Source organism: Carlito syrichta, unplaced genomic scaffold (assembly GCF_000164805.1).
Source record: "Carlito syrichta isolate Samal-C Ts95f unplaced genomic scaffold, Tarsius_syrichta-2.0.1 Scaffold315711, whole genome shotgun sequence".
In the NCBI taxonomy this organism is placed as follows: Eukaryota; Metazoa; Chordata; class Mammalia; order Primates; family Tarsiidae; genus Carlito; species Carlito syrichta.
The window spans coordinates 369,212-391,374 of NW_007259807.1; the positions used below are offsets into that span (position 1 = coordinate 369,212).

Here is a 22,163-nt window from a genome sequence, read left to right on the forward strand (position 1 = left end):
TCTAGAAGAATAATGACATAAATCACAATTATTATATCACCCTTCAGTTTTCTTAATGTGTTGTTCAAAATACTCATCTTTCAGAAAGGTCTGGAAACATAAGCTCTGAAGTTTTCCTTTAGCTTTAACTAAACATAGTTATAAATTCAGAAATTTTCATTTTCCACATAAAATGGTAAAGAAAAAAATTGGCAGAGGAAAGTGTTTCAGAGTTACTAGGAGTCTCAGATGACTTCAGAGATAGCAGTTCTCTAGACCACTACTGCCTAACAGAAATAGAATACAAGCCACATATATATATTTATTTTAATCATTTAAACGAAAATGTAAAATGTAAATTTTCTTGTAGGTACATTTTAGAAAGTAAACAAAACAAGTAAAAGTACTTTTAATAGTTTGTTTAACCCAATATATACAAAACATTATTTCGACATGCAATCAATATAAAAATTGATTTTTTTTTGCAGTTTACATTCTTTTTTGTACCAAAATTTTGAAACCTATGTGAACTTTACATTTACATAACATCTTGATTCAGACTAGCCACATTTTCGTATGTGACTAGTAGCTACCATGATGTACAGCAAAATATCAGGTCATGAATCAGACTCTAGATGATGGTATCATAGATAAATTCTTTCAATATAAACAACCAGTGAGGCAAAAGGAAATAAGGTATTCTCTTTGAGCTTCTCATTCAGCGGGAATAGCTTTAAATTATTCTTCATGAAGAACTGGACTACCTCATTTTGCTAAAAAATGTGGAATGTCTTCTTTTACTTTTCATGATGTCTGTGTAGTAAGATTTAATTGACAAATGCTTTACTTTACTTGACAAAAGTGTATATAGGATGACTAGAAGGAAATGGATAACATGAAAATTTTAAAATTGAGTTAGTCATTCTAGTTGATATTGGTAAATCTAAAATAGAATATATTTTGCAGTTATGCAACAAAGAAATTAGCCACTATTTCTTGAGCAAATTACTAACCATCAAATTTTTCAAAATATTGATTTTTTAACAATGCATATCTAAGAAAAAGAACCAGAAGCAACGCTAAGCTAGAACTTATTAGCAATGTATTTTCCAGGATAGGCCTATTTAGGCCACAAATTAAATCTCAAAAGATTTTAAAAGGTAGATATCTTATAAAGTATCTTTCTTCAACCCAAAAGGATGAAATTAGAAATCAATAATAGAAGGAAAACTTTTAAAAAACATGAATTTGTGGAAATTAAATGATTATTAATTAAATTAAATAATTTAAATAATAAATTAAATAATGCATGCCTAATAACAAGTGAATCAAAGAAAAAAAAATCAAAAGAGAAATCCGAAAATACTTAGAGATAAATGAAAACATAATATACCTAAACTTTGGGACATAGAAAAAACACTGCTACAAGGAAAATTTAAGCTATATATGTTTACATTAAAAATTACAAAAGATCTTGCTGGGCACTGTAGCATATTCCTCTAACCCTGGGTACTTGGGAAGCTGAGGCAGGAAGATAGCTTGAGCCTGGGAGTCGAGACCAGCCTGGGCAACACATCAAGACCCTGCCTCTTAATTTAAAAATTAGTTCAACAAAACAAAACAAACAGACAAAAAACCAGAGAGATATCAAATAAACAACCTAACTTTACAACTTAAGGGACTAGGAAAAGAATAACAAACTAAACCCAAAGCTAGCAGAAAGAAGGAAACAAAGAGCAAAGTAAGTGGAATAGAAGAAAAATAAAGAAAAATCAATAAAACCAAAAGTTGGTTCTTTAAAAAGATCAACAGAATTGGCAAACCTTTAGCTAGATGGGCTCATTTAAAAAGTGGGAAGAGGCTGGGCTCGGTGGCTCAGCCTGTAATCCCGCGCTTGAGGTGAGTGGACTGCCTGAGCCCACAGGTTCGAGACCTGCCTGGGCAACTTGGCGAGACCCCCATCTCTACAATAAAATCAAAAAATTAACCGGGTGTGGTAGCGCGCGCTTGTAGTTCCAGCTACTTGGAAGGCTGAGGCAGAAGGATGGCCGGAGCCCAGCAGGTCGAGGTGGAGTGGTCACTGCACTCCAGTCTGGGCGACAGAGCGAGAATCAAACTCAAAAAATAAAAAAAATAAAAAAATAAAATAAAAACTGAGAAGACTCAAATTACCACAGTCAGAAATGAAAGTGGGGACACTGCTGAGCATGGTGGTTCATGCCTACAATCCCAGTACTTTGGGAGGCTGAGGCAGGAGGATTGCTTGAGTCTGGGAGTTAAGATTAGCCTGGGAAACAAACTGAGATCCTCATCTCTTAAAAAAAAAAAAAAAAAGAAAGTGGGAATAAAGCGGGGGGAACCTCAACAAAAAAATAAAAATAAAAAATGAAAGTGGGGACATTGCTACCAATTTTACAGAAATAATTATAAAAGAGTAGTATGAGCAATTCTATGAAATGGATAAATAGGAATTTGTCCTATGGTAAGAAACATGAAGCCAATCAAGACTAAACCCCAAAGAAATAAAAAATCTGAACAGGTCTATAACTAGTGAGAGATTGAATCAGTACTCAAAAATCTCCTGACAAAGAAAAGCTTTGGATCCCACGGCTTCCCTGGTGAACTCTATCAAATAAACAACTAAGGCCAATCCTTTTCACAATCAAAAAAATTGAAAAGGAGGGAACACTCCCTAACTCATTCTATGAAGTCAGCATTACCCTGATAGCAAAGCCAGGCAAAGATACTCCAAGAATAGAAAACTACAGACCAAAATATTGTATGAACACTGATGCAAAAATCTTCAACAAAATACTGGAAACCAAATTCAGCAGCATATTAAAAAGAGTATACACCATAATCAAGTGGGATTTATTCCTGGAATACAAGGATAGTTCAACATATAAACATCATTGTAAATCACCACTACAAAACATTTCTGAAAGAACTGAAAGACAAATAAATGGAAAGATATTTCATGTACATAGATTGAGAGACTTGAAATTCTTAAGATGTCAGTATTGCACAAAGTGCAGATATAAGGCAATCTCTGTGAAAATTTCAAAGTTTTTTGCAAAAAAAATTAAATTCCATTAAACAATTCTTGTGAAATCTCATAGAACTCCAAATAGTCAATACAATCTTGGGAAAAAAAGAAAAAAAGAAAAGCTGGAAGACACACTTTTTTAGTTCAAAACGTACTACAAAGCTACAGTAATCAAAACAGGTGATACTGGCATAAGACAGACATATAGGCTAATGTAATAAAGAGCCTAGAAATAAATCTTCACATAAAAGGTCCAATGATTTTCAACAAGGGCTCCAAGGCCATTTAATGGGGAGAAAGATAGTCTTTTCAATAAATTATGCTAGAAAAACTGGATACCCACATGCAAAAAAATAAAACTAGACCCTTACCTAATAACTAACACTATATACAAAAATTAACTCAAAATGGACCCATGGCCTAAATATAAGACCTACAAGTATTAAAATTTTAGAAGGAAACACATGGCAGAGCTTCCTGTCACTGGATTTGGCAATGATTTCTTGGACATGACACCAAAGGCACAAGTAGCAAAATGAAAAACCGAACAAATGAGACTTCAGAACATTAAAAAATTTTCTGCATCAAAAGATATTATCAACATAAAAAGGCAAGGGAGACTTTAGTTGTAAACCATGTTATATAAGGGATTACTGTCTAGAATATACAGAGAACTCCTAGAACTCAACAGTGATAAAACAAAGCACCCAGTTAAAAAATGACAAATAACTTGAAATAGATATTTCTCCAAAATAGATATTCAACTGGCCTATAAGTATATGAAAAGATGCTCAACATTACCAATCACTAGAAAAATGCCAATAAAAATGAAGAGACATCACTTTGCATGCCATCAGGATGACTACTAAAAACAAAACCAAACAAACAAACAAACAGAAAATAACAAGTGTGCAGAATGAGGATGTGGAGAAATTTGAACCCTTGTGCACTGTTGTTGGTTGAAATGTAAAATGGTACAGTTACTGTGGATAAAAAGTACAGTGGTTCCTGAAAAAAAATCAAAGGATTACAAAATCTAGCAACTCCACTTCTGGGTATACACCCCAAGTCATTGAAAGAAAGGGCCTCAAAAATATACTTGTACACCCATGTTCATGGAAGCATTATTTACAAAAGCTAAAATGGGGAAGCATTTGGCTTCCCAAGTATCCACTGATAAATGAAAGCAACTCAAGTATCCAGTGAGAAATGAATGAGTAGGTGAAATGTGGTAAATAATACAATGGAGTATCATTTTTCCTTAAAAAGGAAGGAAATTCTGACATATACTATAACAAGGATGAACCTTGAGGACATTATGCTGAGTGAAATAAGTCAGTTAGAAAGACAAATACTGTATAATTTCCCTTACATGAGGTACTTACAGTAGTCAAAATCATACAGGCAGAAAGCAGAATGTTGGTGCCAGGGGCTAGAGGCCTGGAGATTGGGGAAGCTATTGTTTAATGGGTACAGAGTTTCAGTTTTGCAAGAAAGATAAAAATAATTTTGTCAATGGATGCTGAGGATGGTTGCACAAGAATATGAATGTATTTAATGTCACTGAACTATATACTTTAAAATGGTTAAGACAGTACATTTTATTATATATAACAAATATAAAAATATATGCATATATATGGGGGAGGCAAAGGCAATTTTTAAAATTGGAAAAAAAAAACAAATACAAAGGAACAAATAAAAATGGACCAACTTTCACTTCTGATAAGATGAAGATGTACTTTTCCTTATTCTTCACGCTAAGTTCAACTAACAGTCATGAACATTATATATAAAACAAACATAAAAAGATTATGAAAGACTGAGAAAAGAAGGCAGATGTGTCAGTAATGTCAGGACCCAAGAAATGGTACATTGCTAATGGTTTGAATGTACCCTCTAAAACGCATGCTTTCATCCCCATAAGATGGTATTACACATTTTTTTTTTAGTTGGAGTCTCATTCTGTCGCCCAGACTGGAGTGCAGTGGCACACTCCTGGCCACCGCGGCCTTGACCTGCTAGGCTCTGGTGATCCTTCCGCCTCAGCTTTCCAAGCAGCTGGAACTACAGGTGCGTGCTACCACGCCTGGCTAATTTTTTATTTTATTGTAGAGACGAGATCTCGCCAAGTTGCCCGGGTGGGTCTTGAACCCGGGGACTCAGGTAATCCACTCGCCTCGGCCTCCCAAAGTCCTGGGATTACAGGCTGAGCCACCGAGCCCAGCAGTATTATACATTTAAAAGGAATCTCCTTTGCCTCAGCCTTCCAAGTAGCTGGAACTATAGGTATGCACCACCACACCCGGCCAATTTTTTGATTTACTGTACAGATGAGGGCTCGCCAAGTTACCTGGGCTGGTCTCGAACCTGTGAACTCAGGCAATCCTCTCACCTAGGCCTCCTAAAGTGCTGGGATTACAGGCGTGAGTCACTGTGCCCGGCTATGATCAAAGATTTAAAGCAGGGAATCTTCTTGCGCCATTTGATGCTGCGAGACAGCTGTATTATCTCTGTACCTATTTTTTGCCAACAACGGCCATTCCATATTGCTCACTCTTTATGAAAAAGATGAAAACATATTCAAGAACTGTTATTCTCAAGCAAGTGATGTAAGATGCGGGTACTTTTCTCAGAAAGGTAAATTTCACATTATTATAGTAAATCGAACAAGTAATACATGCACAATTCCATGAAAAAAAAGTTGCCAAAAAGTTTGTCAGTTTACAACTTAACATTACAACCGAAGAAAGAAGGGACATGCCCATTAAACCAGCCTCAACTAAAGAAATGAAGCCATGACTGAACCTCAACTTTACCCGCCATCTGTTTTTCTTTCTGTAAGATCATGAATCTTACCTCTAATATAATGAAATATCACTGGGTAAGTCTAGGCATTACAGAGCTTCTGTTATTCTTCGTTCTCTGCCCTTGGAGCATCTTTCCTATGTAAATGCTCATATTCTCCAGCTTGGGGAAGTTTTCAAGTATTTTTCCTGTGATTATTCCCTTCTCTACTTGTATATTTTACCCTCCTCTTTCCTTCTGGGACTCCAGAAAAAGTAGGATGTTAGACCTGGATTGCTCTTCTATCTTTTTTTTTTCTTTTGTTTGAGAGTTTTTGTATCTGTGCTTTACAGAACAATTCCCAACTAGAGAGAGCATCTACTGAACATTTTCAATTGACTAGCACATTTAATTCTAAGAACTCTTGTATGTTCTCAGATTATTCCTTTTACACAACATCCTAATGTAATCTTTTGGGTATAATATCTTTGTGAAGCTCTCTGGATTTATTATATCAATTTTTAAGATGTATTTTGTGTCCTGAATTATCTCTTTCCTGAAGAGTCAGTATTTTAGTTCATCTTGGTCTTTTTGTTCATGTTACTTTTTTTCTTCAAATGCCTGGTTATCAGATCACACCGAAGAAAGCAGTTTGGGTAGCTTGGGTGGATTTCTTCTGTTAGTATGTCAGCAGGAGTGCCTTGCTTGAGTTGAAAGAGAGAATGAGCAGAGCAGGTTGGGCGGGGTGAGGGGGGGAAAGGGTGTCAGCTTGAGGGTCCTAATATCCTCATTGGAAGTCTTAGCTTTCCCCAGTCATTCTGTTCAAATTTTCATTGTTGTAATGTTTGGTTTTAAGAAAAGTCTTTTTAAAAACTCTGGTCATAAACATCAGGTTGCATATATTCTGTACAGAATGAGCAGCCTGGGTACCTGGTTCCACGCGAATACTGGTTGAGTATCCTTTATCCAAAATGTTACGAGAAGTGCTTTGAACTTCAGAGTTTTTCAAATTTTGGAATATTTGCATATACGTAATGAGTTATCTTGGGGATGAGACCCAAGTCTAAACACAAAATTCATGAATGTTTCTTATATACCTTGTACATGAAGCTTGAAGGTAATTTTATGCAATATTTTTAATAATCTTGAAACAAAATTTGCATTAAGTACTTAAGTGTGGCCGTGCATGGTGGCTCATGTCTATAATCCTAGCACTATGGGAAGTGGAGGCAAGAGGACTGCCTGAGCCCAGGGGTTCGAGACCAGCCTGCGCAACAAGGGGAGACCTCGTCTTTACAGTCAATCAAAAAATTAGCTGGGTGTGGTGGCATGCACCTGTAGTTCCAGGTACTTGGGAGGCTAAGGCAGAAAGATCACCTGAGCCCAGCAGGTAGAGGCTGCAGTGGCCACTCCAGCATGGGTGACAGAGTGAGACTTCCAACTAAAAAAAAAAGGTACTCAAATGTAGAATATTCCACTTGTGGCATCATATTGGACCTCAAAAATTTGAATTTCAGAGTTTTGAATTGGGATACTCAGGCTGTGCCCTGAATGGATCCACTTTTTTTCAGCTTCCCTGCTTGCCCCATGCTCTGCCACACCTGCTGACTCTGAGCCCGAAAGCTCTCAGTGCTGCCATGCAGGCTGCCTCCCACAGGTTTGCTGTTTTTCACTCTCTGTTATATCCATTCATATGATCCCAGCACATCCTAGCTTCAGAGAGTTGTTAACATTCGTCTTCCTTTGATGATCCCTTCTTTTCCTTGTCCATCCACTACTTAACTATTGGGGCTTATTCCTGCTTAGGTTTCTATGCTTTTATTTCGATGGGGTCTCAGGAAAGACAGGAAGTCATCTCAAATCAGGAGGCAAAACTACCAAAAAACTATGCTTGGGCCGGGTGCAGTGTAATCCTAGCACTTTGGGAGGGCAGGGTGAGAACATTACTTGAGCCCAGGAGTTTGAGACCCCTCTAGGCATTAAGCAAGACCCCACCTCTACCCCACCTCTAAAATTACCTGGGTGTGGTGGCACACCTGCTCCCAGCTACAGCTCGGGAAGCTGAGATGGAAGGATTGCCTGAGCCCAGGAGGTCGAGGCTGCAGTGCACTCCAGCCTGGGCAACAGAGTGAGACACCAACTCAAAATAAACAAACAAACAACAAGCAAGCAAACAAACAAAAAAAGGCATGTTTGATGGTTAAAGCAGTTTGGGAGCCTGCAGTTAATTTCTTCTTTAAGATTTTTGCTTCTTCTCAGAAACCAATAAACACTATGAGATGCTAAATTTATTCATGTTTCACAAGCTCATATCTTCATGGGTCATTTAAAATTTTTAATGTAAAAGTAATTATATTAGCTAATGAGTAATTATTAGTTTACATTTTAAAGACAAAATTAAGGGAAGAAATATTTCTGGTCTTCAAATAAAAACTCAAGGATACTCATCACTTTAAATTTTCTGGAAACTTTATCTGGGAAAGAGCCTTGAATTCCAGTTTCAAGAAAGTCCCTATCTCTTTATAATGAACACAGTGAGGTTCAGAGTTGGGCATGTCCACAAATAGAAGACATCTGCTGGGACTCCTGAGGAAAGAAGCTACTTTCTTCTGTGATAGCTACTGAAAGAACCTACTCTTCCCCTGTACTCCGGTAGTGGTATGAGTAGTTGAGGTCTAGAACTGCTGCAGCCCTTTTGTACCACTAGCGGGGCCAGATAAAGCGTGCACCAGGGCAAGCAGAGAAAGATGGATAAAATAACTAAAGACACTGAGAGGGAGATAGCTAGAAAAAGGCTAGCCAGCCAGACAGGAGGGTCCTCTGGTAACAATGCAGCGAATTCCTGGCAGGTCTCTCAGGCTCAGCAATAGTAAACAAGCTCCCTGCAAGCCTCTCAAGCTAGAGCTTAAGTACTCACTGCTGGAATCAGAAAAGCAACAAACCATTAGGCCCCTACCTCCTGCAGATTGGTCCTTAATACTGACCAATCAGAACAGCTACAGCTCACAGCTGGAGCTATCCAAGTCACTTGGATTTTGGGCTATGTAAGCACCAGGTTTTCAGTCCCAGGCGGGCAACCCTGTTGGGTCCCCTCCCACTGTGGGAGCTTCTCTGTCCTCTCAATAAATCCAGCTTTCTCACTTTCCGGCTGTCCATGTCCCTCATTCTTCCTGGGCATGAGACAAGAACCTGGACCCTAATGACCTGAAGAGCTGCGGATCGTCAGAGCCGGCTGAACCAGGAGACCTGCCAGAAGAAGACAAGACTCCGAAACTGAGACAACCCAGGGGCTAGGGTTGCCAGCCCACCGAACCAGCAATACTCTCAGTGCTTGGCTTGCCAGCCCATTAGAGCCAACACTCCGAGGGCTAGGCTTGCCTGCCCGTAAGCCCACCGAATCGCAACACTCTCAGGGCATGGCTTGCCAGCCCATTAGAGCTGACACTTTGGGGGCTAGGCTTAACAACCCCTTGATGACCCACTCTGGGGCTTGGCTGGCCAAGCCATTGAGCTGACACTCTCGAAGCCCAGGTTGACCTGAAAAACCCACATCAACACTTAATTCGGGCTATGGTTCAAAGTTTCTCTGAGGTTAGATCTACCCTTTTGTCTCAAACACCACAGGTGCTTCTTGAATACTTATCATTAAGCAAAATTACACATAAATCATTTATTGGTAAATTAATATCAAATATTAACTTGTTTTTATCTTCAAGTGTTTTAGTACCCCAAAGTAGATGAATTTCTAGTTTATATGGTTTGAAAAATAAAAAGTTTGTTACTAGAAAAATCTTTATTTGACACGGAACTTGTTTGGGGATGAAAACCAAATAATTTTCTTCCATTCATGTACAAAGATACCGTTTTGCTTAATTCTACTTTTATAGGGGATCAGATCCCTCATTTATTAAACCTCAGAGAGTTTTCCTGGGGAATATTATTTGAAGGGGAAGAGATAAGACATGACAAGTAACAGTTGATTGATTTCCTACTCAATAAATAGAAAATTATTCTAGAAAATAAAATTTAGGTTCACTGTTTATCAGGTAGACTGCAATATTTCAAATTACTCAAATGCCAAATGTAACTTTTAACTTCTCCTTGGTTAACTTTAAATTTTGATTCTAAGACGCTGGATGTACTTAGACATTTAGTTAATTTTTTAAAGAATTTGTTTTTAATCAAATCATTTGGAAAGTTAAATAGGAAAGTCATAATCGCTCAAAAATATATTTAAAAAATGAAGACTCACTTATGGAGCCTTCATACTACTTAAAAAAAAATACTAAATAGCCCTAGTTATTAGTAATACTAAATAGCACTACCTGTAGTGGCTACATTGTTAGAATATGTAAAAAAGATCATTTGGAGATTTTCAGTCTGGCAGAAGTTTTGAAGGTAAATCTACTGATTAGAACCTGTCCACAATGCTGCAAGGCTATTATCTGTACTATGGCAATTCCATACTACTTTCATTTGATATGCTTGCTTTTTTCCCTTAAGATCTAGAATTTCTATTTAAATATAAAGTGATTTTTTGAAATACAATGTAAAATATTTCCAAGAAAGCTACACTTAAAAATAAACACTAGGAAATGTTCCTGCTTCTCTACCAAAATAATTTTTAACTGAAATTATTTAAATTGAATAGATGCTAAAACATAAAAGCAAGAAAATATTTATTTATAAATTGCAGCTTCAAGATAAATATGATGTGCTTATTTCCAAAGTGAAGAAACAGTTAAACAAATGGTAAATATGGAACTTCTTTAGCTCTCATTTTCATTTGTTTTATTCCGTCCATTTCATTCATTTCATTTCACTAGTAACAAGTAAAAGAATGAAAAAGAATTTCACTTATTTATTTATTTATCAAGTTAGCTGTCTCACTCTGTCGCTCAGGTTGGATTGCAGTGACATGACCACAGCTCACCACAGCTTCAACCTCCTGGGCTCAGGCAATCCTTTTGCCTCAGTTTCTTGAGTAGCTGGAACTGTAAGCATGCACCACCATGCCCAGCTAATTTTTTAATTTTTTGTAGAGACAAGGTCTCACTACATTGCCATTGCCTAGGCTGGTCTCAAACTCCCCGGCTCCCAAAGTGCTGGGATTACAGGCATGAGCCACTGTACCCAGCCTGAAACAACAGGTATATGAAAAAATTCTCGGTCAGGAACGGTAGCTCATGCCTACAAACCCAGCACTTTGGGAGGCCGAGGTGAGAGGACTGCCTAAGCCCACAGATTCAAGACCAGCCTGGGCAACTTGGTGAGACCTCATCTCTGCAATAAATCAAAAAATTAACTGGGCATGATGGCACGTGCCTGTGGTTCCAGCTACTTGGAAGGCTGAGACAGAAGGATTGCCTGAGTCCAGCAGGTGGAAGTTGTGGTGGCTGGGAGTGTGCCATTGCCCTCTAGCCTGGGTGACAGAGTGAAATTCCAACTCAAAAAAGAAAGAAAGAAAGAAAGAAAAAATGCTCAGCCTCACTAGTCATCAAAAAAATGCAAATTAAAACCACACTGAGAGGCCACCTAAATCCAGTCAGAATGGTCTTCATTAAGAACTCAAAAAACAACAGATGCTGGACAGGATGCAGCAGAAAGGGAACACTTCTACACTGTTGGTGGAAGAGTAAACTAGTACAACCTCTGTGAAAAATAGTGTGGCGATTCCTAAAAGATCTAAAAATTGACCTTCCATATGACCCCACAATCTCTCTACTTGGAATATACCTGGAAGAACTCAAGTCACTCTATAAAAAAAAGATACCTGCACACATATGTTTATTGCAACATCATTCACAGTAGCAAGAACATGGAACCAGCTGTGCTATATATCAAAGAGGACTGGATTAAAAAAATATGGTACATATACATGATGGAATATTATGCAGCCATAAAGAAGGACAAAATCATGGACTTCACAGCAACTTGGATGGATTTAGAGTCTATAATACTGACTGATGTATCACAGAAACAAAGAACTGAGTATCACATGTTCTCACTCATAAGCGCATCTTGAACAATTATCAAAGTACTATAAGAAAAGGATTGGCAGTAGCAGGAAACTGATGGGGGGTGGGGAAGGGAAGAGGTGGGGTTGGTAGTAGTGGGAATCTGCCAAGGAAGGGGACCACACTTCATCACCAAAGGTGATAAAGGTACCTGCATAATGAACATTTGGATACCTAACCCTGAATTGTACCCCACATCTTTAAAACAAAAAAATTAAAAGGGGGGGAAGTACAGATGCCAAAATTCATTGTTTCCCTTGTTTAAAAATCTCAGGAAAAAAAAATTTCAGATAGGACAAAATTAATTTTGAAAATGAGTGATTTGATCTCATTTTTAAGTTATTTTCATACTTAAATGGTTCATGGTTTCCTCATAAACTCCTCTCTGTGCCAGATGACTTAACACAGAAAACAAAAGCATATACATAGTTTTTCATATTTAAGTAAGAGCTTTTAAAAAATCATCTGTCTATCAAAGGAGTTAGGGGCGAGAATCAATTAAATTATAATCATTTGCCAGGCTCGGTGGCTCAGCCTGTAATCCCGCGCTTTTGGAAGCTGAGGTGAGTGAATTGCCTGAGCCCGTGGGTTCGAGACCCGCCTGGGCAACTTGGTGAGACCACATCTCTATAATAAATAAATAAAAAATTAGCCGGGGGTGGTAGCGCGCGCCTGTAGTTCCAGCTACTTGGAAGGCTGAGGCGGAAGGATCGCCAGAGCCCAGCAGGTCGAGGCTGTGGTGGCTGGTAGTGGCCACTGCCCTCCAGCCTGGGTGACAGAGTGAGGCTCCAACTCAAAAAAAAAAAAAAAAAAATTTATAATCATTTATGATTATAAGGTATTTTTCTTTACGTAAAGTTAAGTCAAGGTTGAAATTTTTCTCCTAACTTAGAAAATCTGCAATGCATAAGAGAGTTAGGAAAGTAAAATTTCTGCTCCAGCTCTTTAACTAATATATTCTAGGAGCTGTACCTACCAGACCTCAGTTTCTATATCTCTAAAATAAGGGCAAGTGGACCATCTTGGACAATGTGTGAGGCTGTACTACTTGCTCCTTGGTGCACTGGTCCTCTCAAGAGCTGACCTGTCTGTCTTATGGGTGGGAAACTGAGGTCAGAGGGATGACCATGAATATAACTGAAGGATAAGAGGCAGGCTGGCATAATGTCTAAGTTTCCTGAGAGTTTAAGATGTTAGGGCTTGGTGGTATTAATACTTTCTTAGGTTCATGGGGCAACTCAGGGTCATACTACTGGGTTCATACCACAGGATAATACCTGCTGAGAAGTGCTAGAGACACTCACTCCTGGGGTTGAGACTGGTCCTGAGTGTAAAGGGGAATTCTAACTAGAATTAGGTGAGCAGAAGGAGCAGTAATACTGTCTTACTTCTAAAGAAACTTAAACACCAAAAATTATCAAAAAATGACACCTATTTGCATTTCACTTGGGATTAATAAAGTGTGCATACTCATCTGCAACTTCCATCTAATTCCCATTGCCTGCAAATAGAATCAGATGGAAAAGGGAGAAGAGAAAGCTCCCTTGAACTCCTCAGGGAATTAAGTGACAACAAATTGACTATTAAGTGCACAATAGGAAGCAAGTCCTCTCTGGCCTTCAACCACATCTTTCAAGCCCTATTGCTGAGAATAGAAAATTCTAAGCTCAATTTGAGTGTCACTATAAACTTCCCTCTGTGCCAGATGATTTTATATACATATTTATATCCAAAGTACAAACAACTTACAATGTTTACACTGAGTAGTAATCGAAGTCATGTGTCAAATACAATGGGGGGAAGAAAGTAACTCTTCAGAACTAAAGCTTGAAGATATACAATATCTGTGGAAAATCTGGCTTACAAGTAAGAATGCATTGTTTACCTATTCCGTTTAATTATAGAGAACATGCATTTTAACCCTTTGCATACAATTTCTGAAGTCTCATTCTTTTGGTTTGGTTTTTGCTCTGTAGTGCTGCCTGAAGCTATGGAGGTATCACAGCTCCTGGCACAGAATCTCAAAAAACAGGGCCACACACATTTCTGTGATTTGTGATCCCCACCCCCAGGGAGAGGCTGTAAAGGATTCCTCCACCATACTCAAAAGCAGAAGAGTAAAAGAAGTGAAGAGAGCCTTCCTTTGAAGTGGACTCAGATGCCTGTGTGCACTGGCTTACCTCAAGGCCTGCCCTTGCGAAGGATGCTCTTTGGACTTAACGAGGACTATACCAAATGCTCACCTGAGGCCTCTAGACCATTTTGCTTTAAAACTCAGAGTTTCTCCTTTTGCTCTTCCTATCACACAGCAGAGAGGCCACCTTTGTCTTCTCTCACTTAGGCAGTTCTACTTGCTCCTTTCGACTGCGGTAGAGAACATCCTAATGCATTCTTCTAAACATACATGTATTTTTTAAAGAAGCTGGCACTTCATTACTGGAAATTGTCATACACTCATTTTCAATTTGATTCCACAGACATACTACTGAGGCCCACTGAAAGTTCATTTTCCCTCACTACACCAAGTAACGCCCCAAACCCAAAATCTAAAAACTGGAATTGGTATGAGGAAGCAACAAACCAGGAAGGAAAACAAAAAACAAAAGTAAGTAATCTGTAGAATTGCATTTAAAATGGACAGTGCTCTATATATCAGTTTTTGCCTCTATACTAAAATTTCGCTTCCTAAGAACACACAACCAATTTTAAACAGAACCTAATTAAAGCTAAAAAAAACCAACCAACAATATATTTATAGTTTTGAACTTCCTTTAATTTAGAATCTTTGGCTGCTCGATATATTTTGCATCGCACTTATATGGCCTGAGGAAAAAAATGATGAGTCGTATGATTATTTAAGTTACATTATAGTAACTGAAGAGCTAAACATATCTTACCTGTAAGTATGTTTCCAAACCTTGTCGTCGTTGTTCCAGAACTTTGGGGACCCAGTTCCTAACATGTTTAGAAGGGATTTCTGGAGTTTTTATACATTTCTTAAGCTAAAAAGACAGAACAGAAAAAAAAAACAGAAACAGAGATGTCTGTTAACTATAATGGTATTATTTGGGGGGAAAAGCCAATAAAAGAAAGCGAACCACTGCTAGCTCCAATAAAAAATAAAGGAAAATATACGGAAATTTTGTTAAACAATTCTTTATTTGGATGTCCTGATTATTCAGGTTTCAAAATAAATGTTTTGTGTTTGGCAGGAGTTATTATTGATATGTTATTGGAAATGTTATTGGAAATTGAGTTAGAGCTGTCTGTGGAAGGCAGAATAATCTCCTAAAGATATCCCCCAAAGATGTCTAGATCCTATACCTGCAAATGTTACCTTACACAGCAAAAGGGACCTTGCAGATTTAGCTAAATGAGTGATCTTAGAATGGGGAGATGGATCCTGGAATACCAAAGCGGACCTAATGGAATCATAAGGATCCTTATAAGAAGGAGACAGCAGAGTCAGAATCAGAAAGACACTGAAAGAAACTATATGGCTGGCTTTATTTTTACATTTTGAGTCAGAGTCTCACTCTGATGCCCAGGCTAGAGTGCAGTGGCACGCTCATAGCTACTGCAGCCTCGACGTACTGGGCTCACTCAGGTGATCCTTCTGTCTCAGCCTTCCAAATAGCCAGAACCATAGTCATGCACCACCATGACTGGCTAATATTTTTAATTTATTGTAGAGACGAGGTCTTGCCAAATTGCTCAGGCTGGTCTCAAACCCCTGGGCTCAGGTAATCCTCTCGCCTCTGCTGGGATTATAGGCTTCAGCCACCACACGTGGCCTGTGGCTGGCTTTAATAATGGAGGAAGGGGCAAAAAGCCCAGGTAACCTCTGGCAGCTGAAAAGGGACAGAAATGGATTCAGCCCTAGGGCCTCCAGAAGGAATGCAGTCCTGTTGACACCTTGATTATAGTCCAGTAAAATTCAGTTTGGACTTCTGATCTCAAGAAGTGTAAGATAATAAATATGTGTTCTTTTAAACCATTTAGTTGAAGATAATTTGTTATAGCAGCAATAAGTAACAAATGCACTGCCTCTAAAAATGGAATGAATCTTAATTTCTAATTTAAAACTTGAAAATATCTACCAAGGTTACTCCTTACTACACATGCAAAGAAACACATGATAATATAAGGAATGCACACAATTAAACCTGGACAGCTAAAACTATAATAAAAAATTCTTCCCATATACAAGAGTATATCCATCATTAAGCATTCTAGGCTGAAACCTGTCATACACCGTGAAGAAGGGGCCCATGAAATGGCTAGAGCTAGGGCAGCCACCCTGGACTCTGAGGGAGAAGTCTCAGGCTGAGAATGGTACAGCAACAAGAGCCTTGTCCCTGAGGATCATGAAACTGCCACACTAGCCCTAGACATTTATGTGAGACATGAACCAAGTTATTACCTATTAATGTCACTATTATTTTGATTTTAGAGTCACTTGCAGCCAAATCTAATCCCACATGAATAAGGGAAACGGCTGGCACTGCTAGCTACCTACCCAATATTCATTTGCTCCTTCTTGGAGAAAAAAAAAAATCAATGTCATTCAGAGGGCCAACATACTGGTTTCCCAGGTACCCTTGTGATCAAAGTGACTGTGTTAACAAAATGTAGTACAAGTCTACTGAGTAGGGCTCCTATACTCCTAACAAAAAGCTACAGGCTCTTCTTCCTTCCAGAATTGTGAAAGCAACACCTGGTGGGATAGCAGCTATGTTGTAACCAGAGGGTGAAAGTCACTGCTAAGGTGAGGATGGTGACACTGGAAGACAGAAGAAGCCTGGAACATGGATGTCAAGAGATGACCACATCACCTTGACTGCCTGCCTTCAGTTTTCCTGTAATGCAAGAAAAATACATCTCTTACTTGTTTAAGAAACTTAATCAAGTTTCTATCACATACAATGAAAAATATTCCTAACATAAAAGAATCACTTGTTCTAGCTTGAAGATGTTAAGTCAGAGATGCCCAATAGGCATCCAAGTAGAGATGATAGGTAGGCAGCTGGATATGAGTCTGTAAGTCTGAAAGTCAGAATATATAAGTGGCATTTGGAGTTATGGAACTGGAGGAGATTACACTGAGAGTTAGGCACAGATGGGAAAAAAGGGCTGAGGTGGATACAATTTTTAAATGGTCCACTGGTGAACACACTTTGTATGATTCTCTTCTCCTGAGCATGGGTGAGCCCTGTAAATCTGTAAATACGGTAGGACAGTCACTCCTGCAATTATGTTACATTACATATGACTTAGTCCTAGTAGACTGCTATCTTTGAATAAAAACCTGTCATGATATAAGACAGCCACATGGCTAGGACCTGAGAGTTGAGGAGCTAAGAGTTGCCCCTGCTCTACATTCAGCAAGAAAAAAAAGGGGATCTTGCAACTGCAAGCCACTGAATTCTGACTGAGTTTAGAAAGGGACCCCACACCTCAGGTAGTATCACAATCTTGGGTGACCCTTAGTTTTAGCCATTGAGACCCTAAACAGAAAATCCAGTAAACCTGTGCACAGACTCCTGACCCATGGAAACTCTGAGGTAATACGTTTGTGTGGTTTTAAGCTGCTAATATTTGTGGTAATCTGCCATGAAGCAACAGAAAACTAATACAATGGCCAAGGTGTGAGATACCGCACTCTGTGAAGCAGGGCAAGGGAAGAAGAGGGCTAGGGGAAAGTGGGTTCCATCAGGAAAGTGTTTCAAGAAGGTGGGCCTGATGAGACTATACCAAATGATGATGAGAAGTCAATTACACCGGGCGCAGAGAGAAGGGTAGTAGGGAAGTAAAGGCTCCTCTCTCAAGGACTTCTACTAAAAGAGTACATGGGATGAACATGGGGGGAAAGTGTGGGGTCAGAGGCAGGCTTTATTTTGTTGAATAGGAACTACTGTAACAGTTCATACATTGATAAGACTGAGTATTGAGGGGAAACTGACAATGCAAGAGAGAGAGGAGGAGAAATTTATGATTGCAAGGGACTGAATATCTATCTCATCTCTATATTGTTTGAGGTATTTCTCAATAAGAAGGAGGCCAAAATGCTACATTATTTTGTAGTAAGCTCATTAAGTTCCCATTTGAACACAAAGAAGCTTCCTTTAAAACTAGTGAAACATATATTTCAGAATAAAAAAATAAACTCCATTATGTGTCTCTCCTTTTTTTAAATTTAAATCTTGAAGATAGAGCACTGAAAACATTTTCCCTTTTTATTTATGTCAGGAATACTGAGAAAGCGGATCATCATAACTGCTAGGATGTGTGACAGCACTTGTAGGTGAGTAATGAATTGCTTTAGATGAGAGACAAACCCGAGACAATACGTTTCCAGTAGGGCTCAGCTGCTTACAAGATAAATACTACTTTGCCACTTCATCTGATGATTAACTGTACTGGCCTTGCTGCGTCCAGGCAAACGGTCCTTCTGATGCACACAGATAAGAACCAGATTCCAGGATACCATAACACAATCCCCTTTTCCTGGTGTGACCACTCCCTTTCCCTTTTTATACTGTTAGAGGCATTTACACAGAACTTACTCCATACAGACCGGCCATTGTATACATTGGTTATAGTAACCATTTTCCCCAGAAAGGATCAGAAATACTTTTCCCAAGCACACGAACAAAAATAATGAAAAAAAAATAAGTTAAAGAAGTGAGAGACATGGAGGTAAAAACCCAATCTTTTTCCCCATACAGCCACCCCTATTTCCTCGGGTTTCCCTTGAGAGACAGTGTACTATTAGCTTGATCCCATAAGGCAGATTTTTGCTTCTTCTGAAAAGGAGGCAATAACAAAAATGAAGAGAGTTAATTTAAAAACGAATCAACACCGTATTTCACTGAAAATTTGTGAAAAAAAGGGTAGGCTACAACTGACTGAAAACAGCTAGAAAGGCCCATAAAATAAAATATGCTTAGCAGTTTGAAATGCAGGGAAGGTTTTATGACCATACATGCAATTGCAGATCTAGGCGGAGGTAAAGCTTTTTCAAAGTACCACTGTTTAAAATGGTAAGTTATTTGGCTGTAGTGGGTCATAGACAGGTGTAGCCAGCACAGGGGAAAGCACTTGCAAGCCTGAAGGTTCACCCTGTCAAAAGAGCCTGTGCCAGAGCTGGAAGAGAGAAGAACAGGGTGAGTTTTGCTCCTTTCTCGGTGTGATGGTGATGTGTTTCCCATCTGCTTAGCTGAGTAGGCGCTACAAAGGAATCAGGGCAAGTGAAACCTGGGATTAAACTTAACAGTGAACACAAGGTACACAATAGAAACTGTTCTTCTCAACGGAGCTGTTTCTCTAATAATTCATAAATATGTCTGATGTTCTCTAAATATCCTATTTGCCAAATATTTAATGCCTAATATGTAGCTGACACTCTGTGTGGAAGATACAAAAGATTAAGACATGGTCCCTACTTTTAAAAAAGTATCTTCTAATTAGACAAAATTTAGTGGAAATTAAGTTTTTGTTTCCAATGTTGACGCAGAAATCTCTACTCTAAATGGAACAGAAGTTCCAAGAACAGAGAGATTAGAGAGTAAAGAAAGCTAACATGAAAGAAGAAGAACTTAAAATGTCTTGGTATGGCTTGAATAGATTAGGACACAGGAAAGGACATTCAGCATAGGAAAGAAAGCAGGTTGCAATTATCACAGCCAGCACACACCCAGGTGAAGGGGGAGGCTGGCTCATTGTCACCGAAGATATCTTAGGAGGAGTGAGAAATCAGGTCGACCAGTAGAGAGGTTAGTAGTTGACAAAATCATAGTTCTCTGAAAGATGTCCAGAATCTATAAATATATTCACTTCCATGGGAAAAGGGCCTTGCAGATGTAATTAAATTAGAGGTCTTGAGATGGGAAGTTTGCTCTGGAGTATCACAAGGGAAGGTAGAAGTGTTGAGTCAGAGAGAGATGTGATGCAGGAAATTTTATGATGGAAGCAGAAGTTGGAGTAACATGATTGCTGGCTTTAAAGATGAAAAGGGCCGCGAGCCAGAGAATGCAAGTAGCCTTGGGAAATGGAAAAGGAAAGGAAATGGATTCTTTCCTAGAATACCCCCTAGAAGGAACATAGCCCTGCCAGCCCAGTTAGAGTAAGATAATAAATGTGTGTTGTTTTATACCACTCAATTTTTGGTAATTTGCTACAGCAGCAATAGAAAGCTAATATGGGATTTAAGATGATTGGCCTTGAGAGTCAATGTCTATGATATAGCACACAATACAGGCCCATTTCAGTGTGAGTGAGAGAATGGAGCTGAATATAGTGCTTTAGGAAAACTGATCTACAGCAGAGAATGAATAAGAAGATCCAGATCCAAAATGGTTAAAGCGATACTAACAAAAAGTAGTAAGACAATGAACTGGGATGGTAGGAACAGAAAATGAAAAATTAAGTGGTGCATGTTATAGGAATCTGGGAGAATAAATAAGCAGGACTTAGTGACATTCTGGATAATACAAGGTGACAGAAAGATAGGAACAACCTCCAAGATTTAACATCTTGAGATGCATAGTTCTATACCTGTGACTTCAGTGTGTGTGAGATGGAGGTTGGGTGGGAAGGCTTATTCTAAGTGATGCCTTTAAAAATATAATCACACTATAGAGAATCTCCAACTTCTACAGGCATTAAGATCATCTGGGGTTCTGGTTTAACAGGTAGATTACTGGGCTCCATCACAGAGATTATGATTCAGTATGTCTGGAATATAGCCAAGGAATCCCTTAAGTAATCCGAAATTCACACTTTGAAATATACCAATTTAGAAAAACTAAAAATTTTCATCATAGCTCTAGAAGAAATGACTAATTTTCGATAATAAGCTGAAAGGGTAAAAATGGACATATTAGACAACACTAAAACTTTTATAAATTAAAATAAATATCATAACCAAAATTAAAAGGTCCTTGGTTAAAAAAATACTTTTAGCAAATGGCCAATATTTTATTAAAAAGGCCACATATACTAATAAGTAAAAACAACCAAGACACCAGCAGATAAATGAGAAAGCACAACAACAGGCAATTCAAAAAAGAGGGACTACAACTCCAAAACAAACTTAAGAAATACCAATTACGCTGGGCGCTGTGGCTCAGCCTGTAACCCCAACACTTTGGGAGGCTGAGGCGAGAGGACTGCCTGAACCCAGGGGTTCGAGACCAGCCTGGGCAACTTGGTGAGACCTCGTCTCTACAATAAATCAAAAAATAAGCTGGGCATGGTAGCACGTGCCTGCAGTACCAGCTACTTGGAAAGCTGAGGCAGAAGGAACGCCTAAGCCCAGCAGGTCAAGGCTGTGGTGGCTGTGAGCATGCCACTGCACTCCAGCCCGGGTCACAGAGTGATACTCCAACTCAACTAAATAGATAAATAAATAAATAAATGCCAATTAAAATAAGGTAACACACATGCTAAACTAATGAACATAATTTTTAGAGGGGTAATATAGTTGAATATTTCAAGAAATTCAAATGACATTACATTTAATTATATCTTTCTTTCTTTCTTTCTTTCTTTTTGAGTCAGAGTCTCATTTGCCCAGGCTAGAGTGTAGTGGTACGCTCATGGCTATTGCAGCCTCGACACTGGTCAGGTGACCATTCCACATTAGCCTTCAAGTAGTTGGGACCACAGGCACATGCCATCATGCTCGGCTAATTTTTAAATTTATTGTAGAGACAAGTTCTTGCCATGTTGCCCAGAGTGGTCTCAAACTTCTGGGCTCAGACAATCCTCTCACCTTTGCCTCCCAAAATGCTGGGATTATAGGCGTGAGCCACCATGCCTGACCAGATTTAACTATATTTAAAGGGAAAATATTTTATGTTAAAATATAACATTCAAAGCATGTCACAAAATTCAAATCTGGCAATTGAGGGTACCAAAAGGATAAGGTCACACAATGGGACAGCAGCAATCAGTAAAGCTTGTATATTCTGATTAATTTTTATCTATTTCAATCCTTCTCAGCACAAAATTGTACAGTCAAAATTACAAATTTATGTTTATTTTTACACCCTACCATTACTTGTATTTAACTGCCTTCTGTAGTTACCTTTTGCCAAATCTAACATAATCACAACTAGGCAATTTCTAGCAGCTGCTATCCCCTCTATAATACATTAGATTAGATAGTTATCCCAGTTAACACAGTGCCCCACACAGCTATTTTTATCCCTATGTCCCTGTAAAGATGTCTCCAATATTTTAGCCAGGCTGCCAAAAATATGCCAACTAGAGAGATTTGAGAATTTCTTTTCTATTAAATCTGAGAGGCCCTATTATATAATTACAGGACT

General features: G+C 38.6%; 1 protein-coding gene across 1 annotated transcript in view; it reads right to left on the reverse strand.

Annotated features, from left to right (window-relative positions):
- The window catches only part of SNX24 (sorting nexin 24), a 178,005-nt gene that overhangs the window by 52,846 nt on the left and 102,996 nt on the right, over positions 1-22,163 (reverse strand). The window contains exon 3 of the mRNA XM_021706531.1: positions 14,727-14,831. Coding sequence (XP_021562206.1) covers positions 14,727-14,831 — 105 coding nt within the window. The remainder of the gene's footprint in view (positions 1-14,726; positions 14,832-22,163) is intronic.